The sequence below is a fragment of the Erithacus rubecula genome (assembly GCF_903797595.1).
Source record: "Erithacus rubecula genome assembly, chromosome: 8".
NCBI classification, from domain to species: Eukaryota; Metazoa; Chordata; class Aves; order Passeriformes; family Muscicapidae; genus Erithacus; species Erithacus rubecula.
This window is the reverse complement of record NC_136659.1, coordinates 3,257,450-3,277,325: the sequence shown is the minus strand read 5'-3', so window position 1 is coordinate 3,277,325 and position 19,876 is coordinate 3,257,450. Positions and strand designations below refer to the sequence as shown.

Here is a 19,876-nt window from a genome sequence, read left to right as displayed (position 1 = left end):
TGAAAGAAGGTGGGCTTTATTCAGAATTTGGCTAAAAAAAATCCATGGAATTTTCTTCCCTGGAGCACAGTAATACATGGGGGGGCCCAGAAGTTCAGAGCCCAGTGGTGCTGGCTGTGCCACACACAAACTGTCTCAGAGCTCTCAATTGAAATGGATGAGACCCAAAACTGAGCAACCTCACAATTCAGAATCAGCAGGAGCTGAGCACAAGCCCCCAGTTTTAGTCATGGTGCAGCAGCCCAGTGCAGAACTCGGCCTGTACCTACAATCCCAAGGGATTGCTATTTTTCCAGTAAATGTGACATAGGAATTAATGTGTTCCCAATATTTGTACTGCCAGAGCTGGAGCTGGGCTTTCAGTTTTTCACTCCCAGGAAAAAGCCTATCAGCTCTGCTTGCTTCCAGAATTGGGGCTGTCCAGGGAGCTGCAGAAGGAGAGGGAATATCTGCACAGCCAGAAGAGAAGCTCTGGCACTTCCCCTGCCCTCCCTCCATGTCTGCTGAAGCATTACTGTTAAGAAAATGGAATATGTAGTACATGCAGGTGTTACCAGCTCCTTCCAAGAGTGGTAAAATCAAGTCTGAGGCTTTATTATTGTGCCAGACAATGCTCAGTGGGGCCAAGGAGAGAACTGCTCATCCCTTGGCTCTCCCAAGCTGTTCATTTCTGTGGGGCTAGTGAGCAGGAGATCCTCAGGTCATCAGCTTAGGAAGAAGAAATATTCACAGCTCATTGGTGAGAAGGTTTTTTAGGAAACTATTTCCTGACAGAGTGAGGGGAAGTGCAGGTAAGTGTTTGTTGCCACTGGAATGTGCTCATTAAAAAATGCTCAATCAGCCAGTTATTCTAGTTACTGTTTTAAAAAGCAATAATTAGATAAGTTATGTAGAGACAATGCTCAGAGTAGTTTCAAAATAAGGATACGTGAGGCTTCCTTACTCTGTTCTGTGATAATACCAGTGGTAATTCTTTGGAATTACAGTAAAATCAGTGTGCTTGGAGAAGCAATAGGGTTTGAAACAGCTCCTGAGGGCAGGGAATCTCTCAGTCTGTTAACTGTGGTCATCCCAGTCAGCAGAACCTTTGTGACTAGGGTTAGCCCAGTGTGCTCCCTAGGTAAGCAGACCCCAGTGTATTCTCTCATCACAGATAACCCAGTCAAACCCATTTTCAGTTCACATCCTTCCCAGCCTGTGCTTATAACCAAATGATGACATCCTCTGAGGGACAGAAACCTCCCAGGCACCACTGGCAACTGCAGAAGGAACAGGACCAAGATCCACATCTCAGCCCAGTGATGTATGGATGTATTATACCTTCCTCCCTACCTCAATAGCAGAAATCCAGTGTTTTATCAGTGTTTACATGGAGCTGGTCTTGCCACATTCTCCCAGCTCTCAGTGTGGACAAAGGAGAAAACACCAGGCTCGGGTATAGGGAAAACACATGTAAAAGGGATCACCTTTCTGACCAGGTCCTCTGTTCCCTTCTCCCTGCTCCTAGATATGGCTCCTTCATTGCAAAAGAAGGGAATGGAGAGCTGAAAGCTGCCAGCAAGGCTCACTTTCCCTGCTGGTATTACAAGGAGCTTAACAAATGTGAAGCACACCCAGATATTTTGTCTGTGTCTGATGAACGAAGCTGCACTTCACACTTTGGAGCCACAGTCCCATCTGTCATATCTGTAACCCTTCAGGAGTCCCCTTTCCTGGGCACTGGGCATGTCTGAACTAAAAAACTATTGTAATCGAGTCATAAAAATTATCACCAAAGTAATAGAGAGCTCCAGTCCCCTCAGCCCCAGGGTAGGTGAAGTGCAACTATTGTAAGGAATAAAATGAGACATACATCAAAGCAAAGAGAGCATTCTCATGGAAGAAATGCAAAGTCATGTTTTTACAGAGAGCTTTGCTACTGCTCTCGGGAGAAAAAAAGCAACCACGAGATTGCAGATACACAGCTCGGGTGGAAAAGGGGCCAGGACTCAGCTCAAGGTTGTCTGTCTCATCAGCTAATGGAGGAGTCGCTCTTCAGATCCAGACATGGTTCCAGGAGCCTTTTAAACTCATCCAATTGTGTGGCACAGAGCAAATCTTTGAGTACAAAGCTCCTAAAGCCATCCCAACCCTGACTCATCAGATGTGGGTCCAGCATACCCAGGATGAGGCACATCTTCTGTGCCCCTCATCTGCCTCACTGATCTGTGGGGATCCCCAAGAAAGTTTACAAAAGAATGGCAAGGATAATGTTTCTGCTTATGGACAGGCATGGCCTGGGGATGAGGAAGGTGAGGAATACACAACCTGGAGCTATTAGAGCATCCTTGTGCTTTTTCATCTCCAGAATCCAAGCCTGGTCACCAGCACGCTGGAAAAGCTTTTATGTTAGCAATATTTCTGTGTGTGTTGAGAGCTCCCTTAAAAACAGGATCTCAGCATCTGCTTCTGCTGCTTCTTAGAAGCCAGGTCCTTGGTTTTGCCAATCTGCAGTGTGGTGCAAGCATTTTTCAATTTTTGGATGGCAAAGTTGATTTGTATCACTAGTGCTCCATATAAGTAGGATGTAGCTCCAGTTTTTTCACTGCAGATAAATTATCTAATGACTTAGTAGTTTTTTTCTGTTGCAAAGTAATTTGCAACCTGATGGTGTTTTCAGTGAGTGTGCTTGCCTGTAATTACTCAACGCATTGTTTATTTGAGCACCTTTCCACCTATGGAAAATCCAACTGGTTACAGTTTCTGTAGTATAATTGACATTGTATCTCCACTAGCTGGCTGGCTGCTTTTTATTTTATTAAATACAAGAGAAATTCTTCCCTTTGTGGGTTTTTGTATCGGTACAAATTTTTAGCACAAATCAGAATCACATGGTTATTTAAACACTGCCAAGTGAGCAGCTCAAAAGAGAAGTGGGCAAGTTTCAGTCTCACCTTCAGTTGGGGCTTGTTCACCAGCTCCTTCTCCACAAGTTTGGCACCTGCAAAATTTCTCAGCTGAAAGCTCTCTGAATTTTCCTGCAATCTTCTGCTAATCTGCCTGAGATCACAGGCAATTTCAATAACAATGAAAATGATTCTAATTTCCCCTCCAGGAGTATCTCTGATGAATGCTATCCCTGTTCCTTTTTTATTCCTCTCCCCTGGTTTATGATTCCCCACCTCAGCCAAAATGCAGAAGCCATTTTTGCCTCCAGGTATTCATCAGGTCCTTTCCAACTTTCTTCCCTTTCTTGCTTCCTGCCAAGAAATTCCCCACCTGAAACTGCAGCTACAGAGATAATTTCCATCAGAATTGCAATTGTCCTTAGCGTCATTAAAAGTTACAGCTCCTTTTAAGATCTAAGTGCCCAATTTGACAGACATCACTCTACATCGCTCTGCTTTTCCTGCTGTTTTGTCTGCATCGAGCAGGATGCCATCAGTCCAGCCTGTCTGAGGGAAGAGGCTGAAAGGGATTATCTTTGTGAGTCTCTTGAAAACTTAAAGAGGGAGAGATTGACAGCAGCGATAGTTTTCAGTTTTCCTTTCCTTGGAGCCCAGCACTTACAGGGGATGGGTCACATCCAGACATGTAGGCAGGGGGTGCATGTGGGCACAGCTCGTGGATTTGAATCTATGGCAGGGTGTGCAGAAGTGCCAGGTGAGATCCACTGCATCCCAAAACCCCTTGGCATCAGCAGAAATGCAGCTGATGGCAAATCGTTTTTAAGGTGTTGGCACTTCCTTTTCTAATGTGGTCTCAAAGAGAGAGAAAGCATTTCCATTCCAGGTTCAGTAAAACTGCCATGAAAAGCATTTTTTCCCTTTGCGGTATCACCTAGAAGAGGAACATGCTTACACACCACATCCTTTTTGGTGTTTGAAGGAGCTGGGAGCTGATTTTGGTTTGCAGTGGTACTGAGAGTCCTGGTATCTCCTCTGCCTTTGCTCTGCTGTGATGGCTCCTTGGGTTTCCCCAAAGCTCAGAAAACAAGCCCACTGGCTTAGTTTTGTGATTACACCCCTCTTTGTCTTCCAGTCAACCAAGCAGATTTCTCCAGTCATTCTGGCCATGTTGTAAATTCACCTATTTGACTCTGAAGGACACCACAGGCCCCAGTAACAGGTATACTCAATTCAGTGGAAATACTTGGATTGGCTTCCAATGACTTGGACAGTCTCTGCACCATGATCAGTAGGTGCATTGTAATATGATGAGATGGTTGTAAACACTTACTTTGTTCTCCAAAAGAAAAGTGAGGTATTCCTGTCTGGTAGGAGCTGTTTGTGGCTGGGAAGGGCTGTTGTGTATCAGGCAGCATGAGAACATGGTCCTTCTGCACCATTTCATGGGACTGTGTCAGTGAGATGAAGCCTTCCAGCATGGGATTAGGGGACAGGCTTGTACAGAAACAAGGATGTTTTTCAGACTTAGCTGTAGGAAGGAGTGGGAAGAGAGCAGCACAACAAAGCCTGATAACTGCATCTCAGGCTTTGAACAGCCTGGCTCCAGAAAAGATGTAAATCTTCTTCCATGAGGCTGAAAACCAGGTTGCAAAGAAAATGACACACAACTCAAGGCCTTTTCTTGGAAAAGTGAAGAGAGGTCCAAAGTGTTAGGAAATGGCTGTGCTTAACATGCCTGGAGGAGCTGGCCTCTAAATTCATGGAGTGGAAGGTCTCCAGGAGTAACAGGTCCCTGTACAGTCAGTTTTAATGATACAATATCCACTGACTCTTGAAATACTCAGGTGCCAAATAGCACTTTAGTCTTGGAAGGCTGCTTGGAAAATGAGCAGCATTTTCCCAGCTCCTGGAGGGGTATAAGCCTCAAATCCCAGGTCTGGGTGAAGCCAGCTGGAAGAATCTCAACTGATCACAGGGAACTGGAGCCTTAAAACTTGGTCTGAGACATCTCCTGAGCTGGGTGACTTGGAAACCAGTTAGTCTGGCAGCAGAGCAAAAAGTGAGGAAAACAGCTTCTTGTTGACTGACAGAACAAACAGGTGAAGAAAAAGTATCAGTCAGATGTCATCCTCAGGGTTTTGTAGAAGCAGCTAAGAGTGATTGACAAGCAGACAAAGACACAGAAATCCTGATTGCAGGCAGGCAGGCAGGCAAGAGGAGAACTGCAAAATGGTGTTTCATAGGTACAGATAGGCTTCCTCCATTCACTGAGGGAGAATATTCTGAGGGATGATACAGTGATGATACAATATTCCCTAGTGATGGTGCAAAAAAGCCTTTCCCATGTTTGAGGCAGCAGAAGGGTGGCTGAAGTGCTGTACCTATGGACAAGGCATGAGCTAAGGGAGAAATATGGGGATGAGCTTCAGGAAGTACTTGGAACAGAAGAGTTCCTATGACTAAATGAGGTGACTGAGGCACTTCTTGCAAGATCTTTCCTCAAATCTTGAAGTTTTGTGTGTCAGTTATTGGTGTGATTGAAAAAAAAGTTTGATTCAGATCTCTTCAGTATATAAAAGCTTAAAGGAGTAGATTTAAACATTATGAGTTCTGAATTAGGATTTCCATTTTCTTCTCTCCACCTTTCCTTTTGTTTGAGTATAATCAGTTTTGTGGGCTATTCCCTAAAGAATAGTTTGATCCTGTGAGCTCTCTGTCTGTCCACCTGTCCTTTTAGAGGACTTGAGGGCCTGCTCACTAACAGACCTCTCAGAGCTACTAAATTTCTGGGGGTTATTGAAACCTTGTAGCTGACTAAAGAGGGACCCATGTGGTGCCCAACTCGTAAGAGAGGAGTAGCTAGATGATGTTAGCCGTCATAATTCCTACATGTGCTGGCATTTGCTTCCAAAAAGAGGGTGAAAGCAGTGGGGAGCTGGTGTGTATAGGTGTGAGTGAAGGTTAGGAGGTGGTGCACCCATATCCTGTTTAGTTCCCCAATTTCTCCTGCTCAGGGTGTATCTTATTTTTCATTCTCTTTCCTTTGCTGCCTTTTCATGTGTTTGTTTATATTGTCTATCAAGTTTATCATTATGTGCTTGCACACATAAAATCTTTATTAGCCGTGTGTATTTTCTATTCTCTGCTCTAATTTTCCTTCCTTCTTGCATTGTTAACAAACTCTGCTGATTGCAGATGTTTCCCATTTGACAGCACCTGAGACTCAGGTTTTCCAGCCACACAGCAGAAGGAATGCTAGCTCCTTCCTCTGGCCATCCTGAGGTGTGATGGGGCCATCCCACACAGAAGCAGGGACTGAACCTGCCCTCCCAGCCAAACCTGGGCTCACAGTCCTCCTTGAAAGAAGAGAAATAGAAATTGGGCTGTGATCTCAGGGGTGCTTATGAATGGGTTGTGCTGCTCTGGTCTTCTTGAAGTGACTGGCTGAAGGAGAGGGAGATTAGGTTCAGTGCAGAGATTGAGAAGGTCCCCTGTGCTCTGTGTCCCATTTCAGCTACTGTTAAAAGCCCTTGAGTGGTGAATAGATGTTGGCCACATCTGCTTCCCACCAGCTTGGTTTGACTTGGCCCCTATGCTGACAACAACATCCAAGAATGCATCAGCCCACTGGCTCTGAGGGTCACTGCTGTCATCCCCATTAGAAGTGAAGATGAGGTAAAAAGAATTTCAGTGCTTTGCACTGGTTTGGCCAAGTCAAACTGTCCTGCTGACTGGTATCTTCTACAGAAGGCCCCAGTCTGCTGCTGATAGAGCCATTTCTGAAATCATATTGAGCAGTACAGGAGCATGGAGTCGTGTGGATGTGTAGCTGTGTTGTGGCTGCACATCCTGAGCACCCTTTCCCTTTGGGCAGTGGGAGAATACCTCCCTTGGAGAGAATGTTTCTTCACCAACAGCTCTTGAAATCCTGCCTAATAAGTCCTTCCCTAGTGGTCCCTTCCCTTTTCTGAGAGATTATTCTGTCTTGGACACAGGAGTAAATTAATTGCCACCTTTTGCAATCCTTTAATCTTAACACTATTTCCAGAATATCAGTTTAAGGGGCACAGATGAAGCATTTGCACTGTCCATGTGGGACAGTGTCCTCTCTCCTTCCTACTCCAGAAAACTCTCTGTGTTTCTTCAGTGTCCTTCTTCAGCAGAGATGAGGGTTCCTTTTCTGGAACTGTTGTTTGAACTTTAGTGGCTACAAAAGTGTGAACCACCCCTCTTTCATGGGGCATAAATCTTTAAATCAGGAAACAGGAAACAAAACTTAAGGACATCTTCTGCTGGTTCCCTGTTCTTCACTGGTTCTCAGTTTTTCATTTTGCTGCTTGGTCTTCCTGCTGCCTGTACCAATAGACTGAGGACTTTTTGGCCAGTGTCCCAGAATTGTTCCACAATTGTTCATAGCACCAGGGAAAGTAACAGCTCAGATGCAGAGCCTGCAGATGACAGTTTCAAAACACTTCATCTCAAGTGTGCTTGGGGCAAAGTCCTTTCTGAATGGGCAGGGAATTGCAGATTGGATCCCAAAGCACACGCCATGGAAGAAAGTGCCAAGGCTCTCATAAACCAAGTGGTCAGGAGGGCTGGAGTCCCCCATGGTAAGTGGCACTGACAAGTGATCAAAGTGGTTGGGCAGAGGAAGATCCTGGTGACAAGACAAAGTGGCTTGACCTTAATACAGCAGGGAGGAGGAGCTGGCAGGGAAAGGTCTGGTTCATGCTAAAGCAGCCTTTTCATTTGATGGCTGCTCACTCCATGTTCTGCCAGGATGTGCCTTCCTTCTCTACTTGTGTGCAGCTCTACCTCCTTGGAAAGCTGCTTCCAGCATCAGGCAACATCCTGGTTTATTACAGTGTCATTTTCAGGCTGCACCACCAAGGCTGAGGCAGAAGATGTGTGTGTCATGTCTCATTTGCTCAGCTGCAGAGTCGTTCAGGGGCAGCTTCTGCTTGTGCTGATCCTCTTTGAGCTGTGGATTGGGCTGCAGCCCTGGAAAAGCATCACATATTTCTTAGCATTGCAGCCACTGGAGTAGTGAGGATGGGTACAGCCCCTGGAGGAGACGTCAGTGAAAACTTCCACAAATCACAAGATCTAGTTCTCCTGCTCCATATAATTAGTGATTAAAATGAGTAAAAACAAAGCTGCAATTTTCTTATTGATCCCTCAGCAAATAGCTCTGTCTGTTTTCTTCTGTATTGTTTCTTCTTATTAAATAGCCTTGAATAAGAAATGTCAGTCAAATGAATTTAGATTCCTGGTGCTTCAGACAGAAATCAAAGCAGGATTGAAAGAGGAACGATAATTAGAGAGAGGAATTCCACCTCCACACACTTCTTCCCTTGCTCAAGGAGCGCTGATTTTATCTAAATTGCCAAAGCCATGAGCAAATGAGAGGTGATGGGAATTATAGACTGCAGATGCTGAGACAAAGCAAGGGAAGCTTTAATTAGTGCATTTTAAGGTAGAAATGAATTTCCTGGGAATAAATTATTCGACTCAAGACACATGGAGCTTCTTAGAGGTGAACTGAAGAGCTTCTCACATGCCAGAAAACAGGGCTCACAGGTTGTATCTGTCTTGTAGAAATTAGTTACCCATCACTGGGATCTGAAATACATCAGGATGAATCGTTCTTTCTTTGCATCCCACTTTATTTTTTAATGTCGAGGAATATTTTTTTTAATATTGAGGAATTCCCATAGCTGCAGATTCACGTAAAGCGGAGTTTTTTCCTGTTTAGTCTTTGAAATGCTAGTGATGGATGCTGAGAAACTAGGAGTTACATACTGAACCTACTGGTACTGAAAAGAAGTTGTTTTCCTTTCAGTTCTCGTCTTATTCTTCTTCCTAGCTCTGTTGCTATGTTTTCATGACACTTGCACACACATGAGTCACTGGGAACCTTAAAACACTGACCTTTCTATGTTTTCAGCAGATTTTCACAGCTTTTAAAAGGTTGAGACAGTAACAACTCTGTGCAATTTGGAGATGGATAGAGCTTCCTGGCCAGACTGATGGTGCTGAAACAAAACCATTTAGCTGGGTGCTTTAATCGTGAATTCCCTGACTCAGCAGAATTACTCAGTCTCTTCATTATTTACGTATTTTACGTGAGCCTGTTGCTCACAAACCTTGTTGAAGAGAGCAGGAGAGGGGCCAGGTTGAGAACTCATGGCTGTGTTGCAGGAGACAAACCTCTGATGCAGGTGCTGCACAAATACAGAATAAAATGGGTTTGCCCCTCCAAGAGCAACACTATTCTCCTCTGCCCTGAAAAGAGGGAATGAAAACACCCCAGGAGACTGGGGAATGGACAGGCCATGCCAGCAGCACCTCTCCAACAGCTTGGGAGTGGCTGGCAGTGTGGGTGTACATGAGAGATGGGTATGGCCTGGAAAATCAGCCTGTGTTCCCTTCCTGGAATGAACCACCACTCACGACCTTCCACAAATCCTGCTCTTCTTCTGGCCACATGTGTAACATAAAACAGATGGGTAGAGCAAGGTGCAGCCTAGAGGCTTCAGCTCAGTATTTTTTGGCAAAGGGACCTGAAGTCCTAAAAGACCCTGCCCTCTGTGTGGGAAAACAAGGCTGAGGCTGGCTGTTTTTCTGATGTTGTGGCTGCCTATTTCAGCTGTGGCTCTTTTGTGCCAGAGGTTAACTTGTATCACCCATGATGAATGACTCAGTCAAGGGGTATTGAACACTGATGTGTTTATCTTGTGGCAAGATGGGAATGTTGCTAACTTGTGAGCTGCGGGAGGCAACGGGCTAATTTGAGATTTGTTCCTAGCCCTCGCCATGCGAATGGTGTCGCTGCGAGCCCAGCAATGAAGTTCACTGTGTTGTAGCAGACTGCGCAGTCCCCGAGTGTGTCAACCCAGTCTATGAACCAGAGCAGTGTTGTCCTGTCTGCAAAAATGGTAAGAAAGAACTGTGTTGGCTTTAACAGAGATATAAAGGAAACGTTTGATTGAAATGCTGTTACTGAGCTATGCTTTCACCAGCAGGGGCTGGTCCTTCTCCTGGGGTGAAAATTTAAACTGCCTTTCCTGGCCTGTGCCTTCTCCTTGAAGTCAATGGAATGGCCAGCTTGGCAAAGGTTTTGTAGGATTGAGTCCTGATATAAGTGATTGTTGTTTCATGTCTTTGGTTTTTTTCTCAAAATTATTCTGACAGAATCAAATACATGAGAAAAGAGAGGGTCTTTGTCCCTACATAAGAAACCAATGGCTATTATCAAAGGCCAAGGGAAAGCTCACCAAAATCAATGGAAGAACTTTTCCTGTTCCCAGAAAGACACCCACCAAGCCCAGAACACTGCTGGTTTTGTGCTATAGTCAGTGTGTAGCACTGGCCCTCATTGTCCTGCTGAGATGATTTCATGATTTAGAGTCTGTTTCATCAATACTTTCAAGAAATGTTTTGGAAAGACTGCAAGACCTCTTTGGAAAATAAATCTGTTTCCAAAAAGGTCTCCCCAGTCTTGTACCACAGCCTGTACTCACATACATCTCTGAAAATGCACCTTTCTCCTAATGTAGATGTGAAGACAGATTAAAAGGTAAGGCAGCTGCACATAAACATTTTCACAGCTTTCTAAACATGTAAGAAATGGCTACTTGGATTCATCTCCTTGTGTTTAGAATTCACTATCCGTATATATTTGCTCTTACATACATCACTGCTGCTGAAATAAGAGTAATGGTTGCTTTTGTACCTAAATGAAAATGTTGGTAAAGAAATAACATTTTCAACACATTTTCTGCTCTGTAAGACAGAGTAAAGGCAAAGAGTTGGAAACAAAATACTTTAATTAAGGAGCTTGAAAAATTAAAAAATATTTGGGAAACTGTGCCATAAATATTACTTGAAATCCTGAGGTTTGTATCTGTATTTTTGTCAGATTTTCATTGAGTTTTGTGTTTCTGTTGGAAAGCAGAAAATGTGCATAGGAAATTTCATTGATTTGTTTTCATTGTTTGGGTTCAGAAGAGAGGTTTGTTACCCAGCTCTGTGCACCACCTTTGTGTACAGCCCACTGTGTTTGGGTGTGAGGTTTCTCATCACATTCACCAGGATTGGTGCCCTGGGTTGGTGACTCGGGGTGCCACTGGCTGTCACCAGGCTGTCACTGAGCTCAGACCCACTGACACCTCAGCAAACACCTCTGGAGTGTGTGACCTCTGTGTCCCTGTCACATGTAGGGCACAAATCCCCTCGTTTGCTGTGGCAGCACATCCCATCCAGTTTGCAGTGCATGAATCCGACCTGTGAGTATTGCCAGCAGTGCAGGCTCAGAGGGACCTGCACACGGGTCCAGCAACTGCTGGATTTCCCTACCAACCCTTCCCCACCATGACCATTTCCCCCAGCTCCACACCCCCCTTTGGGGTTGGTGGCTTTCTGTGTTGCAGTCCCCAGCACCCCTAGTGACCAGGAGGGAGAAGTGTATTTCTTCCCAGAACAGCGAGCCCAAACACTAGGGAGAAAGGGAAAGAGCAGCTCCTGCTGGTGGGGACAAGGACAGGACAGAAGGAAGATCATCTTTGTGCTGAATGGACTATGAGACGCAGTGAAGTGATTGGAACCCTCACAGGGAAACCAGGAAGCTTCATCCATGGTTTTAGCAAATCACTCCTCTCTTTGCTCATCTGTCAGGGATGCACATAAAGCTTTACATCTGAGACCTGTTTTAGGCAGGGATGGATTTCTCACCATCCCCTTCAGAGCAGCCTGGATGCCTTGGGCATCCTGTTTTCTGGGGCATGCAGCACAGCTCAGACAGTGGAGAGTTGTGGCTGTTCCTTGGGATGGAGGAGCATGGGGGTGCTGTGGGGAGAGCTGAGCCCCTCTTGCTGTCCCAGCCTGGCTCTAGGGATGGAGACCCCTCAGCTGGAAAGGCTTTCTCCTTCCTACTGCTCTGACTGGCTGCCTTATAGTTGGCCCAAGCTGGCAGTTTTGGCTGTGTCCTTTCCAAATGTAATGAAGGGATTCCCACAGTGATAGAAATTAGTGAGCACCAAGGCAGTTCCTGTGTCGTGGGGAATCTGATGATCAGAGTTGGTTACTGCTCTTGACATGGCTGAGTGTGGCACACACCGTTCACCTTTCTCTTACAGTTTGGGAGATTCAAGTGGAAGTAGCAGCCATTCCTGTGTCTCTTCCCATCTGAATCCCTCTGACACATCCTAATGAATGAGGAGCACAATGTTTTCAGCTCTGTGTTCATCTTGAGACCAAACTTTCTTCTTTCAGCTCCCACTTCAGCCAGTCAATTAAAGCTCAGTTTTACAAATGCATGAAGATAACACAAGCTGACAGACCCACTTACATGACTGAAACATGCCTTTTTAAATTTATTTGGTTTCTTCCTTCCATTCAGTAGCTTCTGTTTTCTGCCCAAGTGGTGAAGACACACTGCCATGTTATGGTGTGATGAAAAGATTTTACTTCTTGTGGTTGTAATTTCAGGCTGACAAACAGAAGAGCTCAAGGGATACAGTTGGGGTGGGGGGAGGGGAGTAATCTCTGGTGCAAATCCTCAATTCAAAAACTACTCCTTAAAATTTCAGTAAGGAAAATCCTCATTTTAGGTAAAACACAGCCCTGCATAATTTGCTGCACTCTCCCAGGAGCATGGCTTGCCTGCTTGTTCAGCTGTTGCTGCTATTAATGAGAGAATAATTCTCTTTCCATACAGTCAGGTAGATTTTCATAACCTTATTAATTACGTGCTGCCAAGGGCAGAAGTGCTGTGATTCAGTGAGCACTGGATCAGGCTGCCCACAGAAGCTGTGGCTTTCCCATCTCCGGAGGTGTCCAAGGCCAGGTTAGATGGGGCTTGGAGCAACCTGGGATAGTGGAAGACGTCCCTGCCCGTGGAAGGGGACATTCTTTGAGAATTCCAAACCAGCCTGGAATTCTATCATTCTGTGATAATGCAAAAATTCATTGATTCTAACATTCCTGGCCTGAAAATTCACAGAAAGCCAATACTGATTTCTGTCCCATCATTTAAGAGCAGTGTGAAGAAATGGCTTTGGAGATTTGCTCCTTCTTGGCTGAAGAAATGCAATGGCTACCTCATGCCTCCCTAACCACAGCAGCTCATTCAAGGTCCCTGGCAAGGGACACCACATTCTACACGGAGCATGCAAACTTCACTGGCAGGCTCAGTTCTGGGGCTGAGGAAGGCAGAGGACATTTTCTCCTTGGTGTCCTATCACCCAGTTTGTCAGAGTGGATTTTAAGGGCGATGGCTCCAGGTGCTGCACAGCATTTCTGTCACAGAGATGAAAGGTCACTGGATTTCACGTTTCCTGGTAGTGACAACTGCAGAATTATGGCCCCAAGTTGTTATTTCCAGTGCCTTTGACTTCTCCAGACAGAAGTGTGTCACTGCTGTTAACTCTCTCCTCTGCAGGATCACAGAGTGGTCTGTCACTGTTGAGAGTCCAGCTTGTGGTGCCATCACTGCTGTCCCTCCTGCCCCAGGTTCTGCTGCCTTCCCTGAGAACATCCACCCACTCCACCTGCCAAAATTCCCAGGTGTGCATGCTCCCGTTGGCCAGGGCTCTAGAGGTGCCTGTGTGCTGCTCCTGGGTCCTTCTCTCCTCACCCTGCACTCTTCATTCCCACACCTCTGCTTGTCCCTCCCCATCAACCTATCCACTGTGTAGTGGGATGTGTGTGTTTTAGCTCTTCCCTTCAACCCTTTAGGTGTGGCCTGGGAATGGTGCAGGATGCTGGGACAGGTAGCATCCCCAGTGTGTCATCCCTCATATTGCTTCATCTGGTTTAATCTATGATCCAGATTAAATGTGCTTTGCCAGCTCCAACCAGCTCTCACCTACTGCAGTGCACAAAGGGAGAAATTCCCTGTGTTTCATTTTCTTGAGGGATGAACAAAACAAATACAAATTTTTGGGTTGGGGTCTGGTTTTACCTCTTAATTAAATTTTTGTTGTCATCAATCCTCAACAAAAGAATTTGTTACCCAACAAGCCAGATAAAAACTAACATGTCCACAGTGAAGTATTTCCTGGCAAGTGTGCTTACTCAGCCTGGGCTTCTAGAGACATTCTTGATGGAATACTGGGCAGCAGGAAGACATTTTGTAGATAATCTGTCACTGAGTCTTTAATTAAAGCTTTAAATTATCACAGTTGATACAGATTTCCAAATAAAGAGGCTGATCCTGCCATCCACACAAAAGTAAAAGATCCCTTTGACCTTCAACAGATTTTACTTTGGTAAAATAGCATGTCTTCAGGCAAAGCTCTCATGGGTTTTTATTATAATGTGCTATAAATATTAATAAATCTCTACAAATGTCTTCATATTTGAGAGCATGAGCACAAAAGTGAGTAAATAATAATTTATTTCCGTCCATATAAACCCACATTTTACCTAAGCTTCTCTCTTAATTTACTGAAATATAAACTCACTGCTCATTATTTCTCTGTTGGAGTTAATTTGAAATAAGCATTCTGCACCCCAGCCTGGTCCTGATGTAACACAGTGTGTCTTGCTCAGGAACCCCCCAAGGAGTTTCCCAGCCTTTCATTTGGCAAACAAATCCATGTTACACGTGTCCCTGAGTGAGCTTTGCATGTCTCTGTGTAGAATAACACCTGAGGGCAGACCTTTAAGGCTGCCTTTTCTTAGCAAGTGCTGTGAAGAAATGCATTATTTCTGAGTGGCAGAAAGCTGGGAGTGCCCAGGAGGTGTCCCTTTGGAAAAGCTGTGCTGTGGGCACTGGGGCAGTTGGTGTCTGGCTATTCCTGTCCTGCCCAGCCACTTCAGAGGTGGTTCATGAACTTCATTTCCATTCCCAAAATGTCCCAGGAATGTCTGGATGCTGCAGAAGGAGGCAGTCAGGGCACAGGCAAAGCCCTGCCCAGGTATTGCCCTGGGAGGGCAATGGGAGCTGTCCCCTTTGCAAAACCCTTTGGGATTTTGCAGGACAAAATGCCCCATCTCAATGTAAATTCTTATAGGTGAAGGTGAGGGATTAACAGTGCATGCTGGTAACCAGTACTGACCAAAACCCTTCCCCACATGGTCTCTGTTGTTCCAAATTATCACTGTCTTGAAAAGTGCCAGGGTTTTAATATGGAATAATCCAGTGCTGCTGCTTTATTGCATAAATGTAGCTTGTTATTTATCTGCAAGATGTGGATCGCTGAAGCTCCAGGTCATTGTTTTGGAAAGCTTCTGCTTCCAACTTGATCAGTGACAAAAAAATCAAGGAAGCATGGAAAAAAATTACTAAAAGATTGAGGAAAAAAAGGGAAGGATTTGGGGACAGGATGCTTTGTCTGCCACTTGGTTATATCCAACAGTTGGAGGATAAAGGCAACACAGAAAATGTGGCAAGAGGATGAGAGAAGGCTTCATGTTCATTTACATTGTGGAAAACAGTGATTTGGAGCCATGGGGAGATCCCTTTAGAGAAAAAAACAAAACAAAACCAACTAAATAAAATTCCTCTTCTAATTTATTTCAGAAATTCCTGAAATGGCCAGATTTTAAGATTGCACTTAAACCCCCTTCAGTCAGAGTTTATGCAATGTGCTGGTTGGTTGTACAGATGCAAGGGGATGTGCCCAGCCAAGGAGAAGAAGTGCTCCCTCCCCATGCTGGATTTTGCTGGACTCCACCATCCTCTCCCCAGGTCCTGGCAGCTGGAGGCAGTAGCATAGCATAGCCACATCACCCTGCATGGTTGTGAATTACTGATGGCAGCCAACTTTTGGGGCACTTGGCCACCCCCACAGCCACCACCCCCTTCAGGTGTCAGCCCAAGGGGCCACGGGAAGGACTGGATAATGTACTTTGTGATGACCAGCAGGAGTGTGAGCTGTGGTGCCCTTTTATCTCAATTAAAGCAGTGATGTGATTACCAACAGAGGAAAGAAAGGATTGATTTGAAAGCTGGTAGAAGTTCAAGACTGAAAATGAGGAGGTGTATTAGGGCCAGGCAGACACCAACCTGACCAAGTACTCCAGTGCTTGCTTTACTGTTCCTTGAGAAGTCATTTCCCTGAAACTGATTTTCAGTGGAGCTCATCCATCTGATCACTTCAGGCCAAGGGATTAAAGGCATGGAGATGCTGAACTTGCTGGTGAGAATTAGACACAAGAGCATCTGTCAAGAGCTACATCCTCCATTGCTTTGGAAATCTCCAGCACTTGGGTTATCCAGATACTTACATGCCCTGCTGACTCAAGATTGATCTGCTCCCCGTGGTCACAGCTGTTGGAAGATGCCTCTATAACAGGGAAAAGCTTTGGAAAAGTTCAAACTCCCAAAATTAGCCATCCTGGTGTTGGACAGCATCAGGGAGGGCTGAGTTGAATCTGCCACATCGTGAAGTTTCAGAGAAAGGGAGACTGGGAGCAACAAGGGAGAGGAAAAGCCTTTGGAGAACAAAACAGCCCTGAACTGAGCAGCACTTCATGTGATTAAGTCCATCCCACAGCTCAGTGCTCACACAAAGCTGGGGTGCTGGGCTGTGCAGTGACAGGGATGCTGCTGGAAGAGCTCCATTCCCAGGGAGCTGTAGCCTGGAGCCAGCAGGACAGCAGTCTCTGAACCTGGTGTGTTCACCTGCACAGGTCACCTGCTGCTTCCCGAGCCTCTGTGTTCTCTGCCTCTGCCCAGCAAGCAAGAAAGGGATAATTCACTAATTAAACATGGCAGGAAAAGGCTCTGCCTGACTGCTGAAGGCCAGGCAGGAGCTGAAAGCTGCCATGCTGGATTTGTACCCCAGGTCCTAACCATGCTTCCCTGCTTCCTCCACAGCAGAGTTCAGATGGATGTAACAGGCACACCTGAAGGGTCAGGGAGGATCATGAGAAGCCATTTGTGGGATGGGACTGGCTCCAGAGCTCTCTTTCAGCAGACACAGCTCTCAGAGATGTGGGAAACATGTTACCTGGTCTGCATTACTCTTCAAACTCAGAAATATTTATGAAGAAGCTTTTGCTCAAAATGATTGTTCTCCCTTGGGGAAGTGTTGCTGAAGTTTGTGTGCACTGGCCTGTGAGAGTGGTAGTTCAAGATTCACTACCATCATGATAGTGTCTTGCAGAGAAGGGGTGGGCTAGGGGTTTTTAGGAGGGGAAGAGTTCCTAGATTCTGCTTGGGAAGCCAGGTTCCTTTGCAGAATGCAAGGAGCCTGAGCTACTAAAATTAAAGTACTAAAGTATTTAAGTACTAAAATTAAAGCAGGCATTGCATTGCTGTTCCCCATCGGATTCTTGGTGTGACTTTAAAATACAAAAAGTGACTTTATGATCCAATGACATTGCTGTAAACCATTTTGCTGCAAGAGAAGCTTAAAGCCAAATCCTGTGTCAGTGTCACTTGATGTAAAACACAGCAGTTTTACTCTGATTTACTCCAGCTGAGGATCTGACCTGCTGGTACCTCTGGGTGGCTCAGAGACACGTTGCACAGGGCTGGGCTGTTTTGCATGGTCAGGGTTTCTGAAAGGATTGAAGAGGCTTTCTTTGGCTGCTCTAGGAGGTTGGGATTATGAAGCATATCTGTATGAGAAGAGTGGCAGACACTGTCTTCATGTATTTCTAATTTGATGAATGTTTAATGCTTCGTTATTGAAGCCTACACATATGTAGAGTAGAGGACTTTAAGAAGGGGTTGACTTATGTCAAATAATTTATGTTTGAGCTGCTTCTTTTACATGAAATGCAGACTTTACAGAGCAAAGAGACTGTAATGAAAATATGAATTAAAGATTAGAGCTAAGCAAGTCTGAGAACACTTAGAATTAAGAAAGATGCTTACAAGTTTTCTCCTGCTTCCTTCCCTTCCCTCCACCTTTCCTACATCTCCATCCCCTGGATGAGAGATCCTCAAAAGAGCTTGGCTGGTGCAGGGATTCATTTCTCGCTCTCCTTGTTTGTGTTTCTAAAACCCTTCTGCAGTGTTGATCTGAATTACTGCCCAAGACTGGAGAGCTTAGGCTTGGCCATGAGCAAATAAAAGCCTGGTAGGAACAAAGAGAGGATTTTGCATTCATTGCAGTGGCAGGTGGGGTTCTTTGCAGCTCTGGCCACTGATGCAGCTCAAGGAGAGAGGAGTCACCCACAAGACCCTATCAGCACTTTGTAATGGGAGGTGAACTCCAGGATGTCCATATTCCACTTGTACCCACTTCTGAAATCATGATCCCCTCAGGAATTCACTGAGGAGTTCAAAGGAAAAGGAGTCATTACAGACCAGTACCACAACTGATGCAAACTGGTATAATTCATTTTACATCAACTAAGCCAGAGCCTGTCCTGGTTACAAATGTTTTGTGCCAGGTAGTGCTGGTAGGGAAGCACTTTGTTAGAATAAATGGAGTAGGAGCTGATGTTCCAAAAACAGGACTGCTGATGTCCTGCCCAGGGATCTGTTGAGAGCAGTGGGTCTGCATGAAGATGAGCACACAAAGTTCTCCCCTGGCTGCCGAAGTTCTGACTTTTTGCACAGCAGCTGCCTGAAAGTATTTGAAGAAGATGGGAATATGTTGGTCAGAAAATGCTGACTCACTGAAACCTCCCTGGGAAAAGAGCCAATTACAGCAAACTCGCTGTTCGTACCTTAAAAAGGTTTGGGAAAAAACTGGAAGTGATGAGATGCCCCATTTAATGCTTTCAGAACAAACTCCCTCAAATCTGGGAGGATAAAGGGGTGACGTGGTTTTAGCTGTAGATCTTCATACTTTGGACTATTTCAGTGGGAAAGACAGAAATGAAGGGGCTTTTTGCCCTATTGATTATTTCAGACAGCCTGCTCTGATTTTTACTGAAAGCAGAAAGTGCACCTTTGACTTTCCCTCCCCAGGTGAGTGGGAGCAGAATAGGAGAAATAGCTCTGACTGTGGTGGGAAATGTCCTTCCTGTTTGGCTCTCCCTCACACCTGGCTAAGTAACCAAGTCCAGGATTGACAGAGGCTGACAGGAAAAATGGGAAGGGACTATTTGCAAAAGGCTGGAGTGGCAGGACAAGGGGGAATGGTTTCATACTGACAGAAAGTTTAGACATTCAGAAGGAATTCTTCCCTGTGAGGGTGGGGAGACCCTGGCACACACTGCCTGGAGAAGCTGTGGCTGCTCCATCCCTGGAACCCTCACCATGTACAGAAAGAGCTACAACACCCAGGCACTGACTGATCCCCCCTAACACCTGCCTGTGCTGCAAGGAAACAGCAAGAGGGAATTTCTGGTGACTTTTCCAGCTGTGCCAAACAAAAAAGAAATGTATTATTGCAGGCAACATCAAATTGTAATTATTAAATTGGAAATTAAATGGGAAGCTGTGATAAAAAACCTGCCCACTACAGTAACATTTAGATGTACTTGCTGTGTTTTGTACAGAAACCACTTTTTTCCTTGGCTACATCATGCCCCCCCAGAGAGTAAATATGCTGTGATGCATTTCCTGAGGCTGGCATAAACTGCCTTGATCCAAGGGAAACATCCATGTTTTGTGTGCAGCTGAGGATCTGCCCCCTCTCTCATTCATCCTAACAGCTCCACAGTGAAGGATTCACATACAAAAAACCAGTCAGGGCCAGTTCCTGTGAGTGTAAAAGCCCCTCCTTGAACAGTTTCACCTGAGAGACACCCCTGCCCAAATGGTTATATGGGTTTCCTAGTTGGATCAGCCCCTGAAATAAAGGTTTTCTTTACAGATTTAGCCTAACTCTTATCTGTGGATCTACAGGCTAGAGGAGAGCTGCTGAAAGAGGAGTGGCCTCCACAGAGGGCATTGCAAGCCCCAGCAAAAAACACCCAGGACCTCCCTTGCTCCTCTATTGCATGCATAGTGTTTTTGCAGTTTGCACTGCCCCTTCTCCTGGGCTTGTTTTCTCCTTCTCAGGGAGGTGCTGCCTGTGCTCTCCCTCTTGTTTTTGTGTGCCCAAGCTCCTCTTCTTGGGTTAAAGGAGGAGGAGAGG

At 45.4% G+C, this 19,876-nt stretch overlaps 1 protein-coding gene across 4 annotated transcripts in view; it reads left to right on the top strand.

Moving 5' to 3' along the window:
- Window positions 1-19,876, top strand: part of VWC2L (von Willebrand factor C domain containing 2 like) — a 43,544-nt gene that overhangs the window by 8,862 nt on the left and 14,806 nt on the right. For 3 of the 4 annotated variants that reach the window (XM_079310618.1, XM_079310620.1, XM_079310619.1), the window contains one exon: window positions 9,697-9,826. In XM_079310618.1, the coding sequence (XP_079166744.1) occupies window positions 9,697-9,826 (130 nt within the window). Of the gene's footprint in view, window positions 1-9,696; window positions 9,827-15,414; window positions 15,470-19,876 lie in introns of those variants that run through there. The other variant, XM_079310621.1, reaches the window with a different exon arrangement.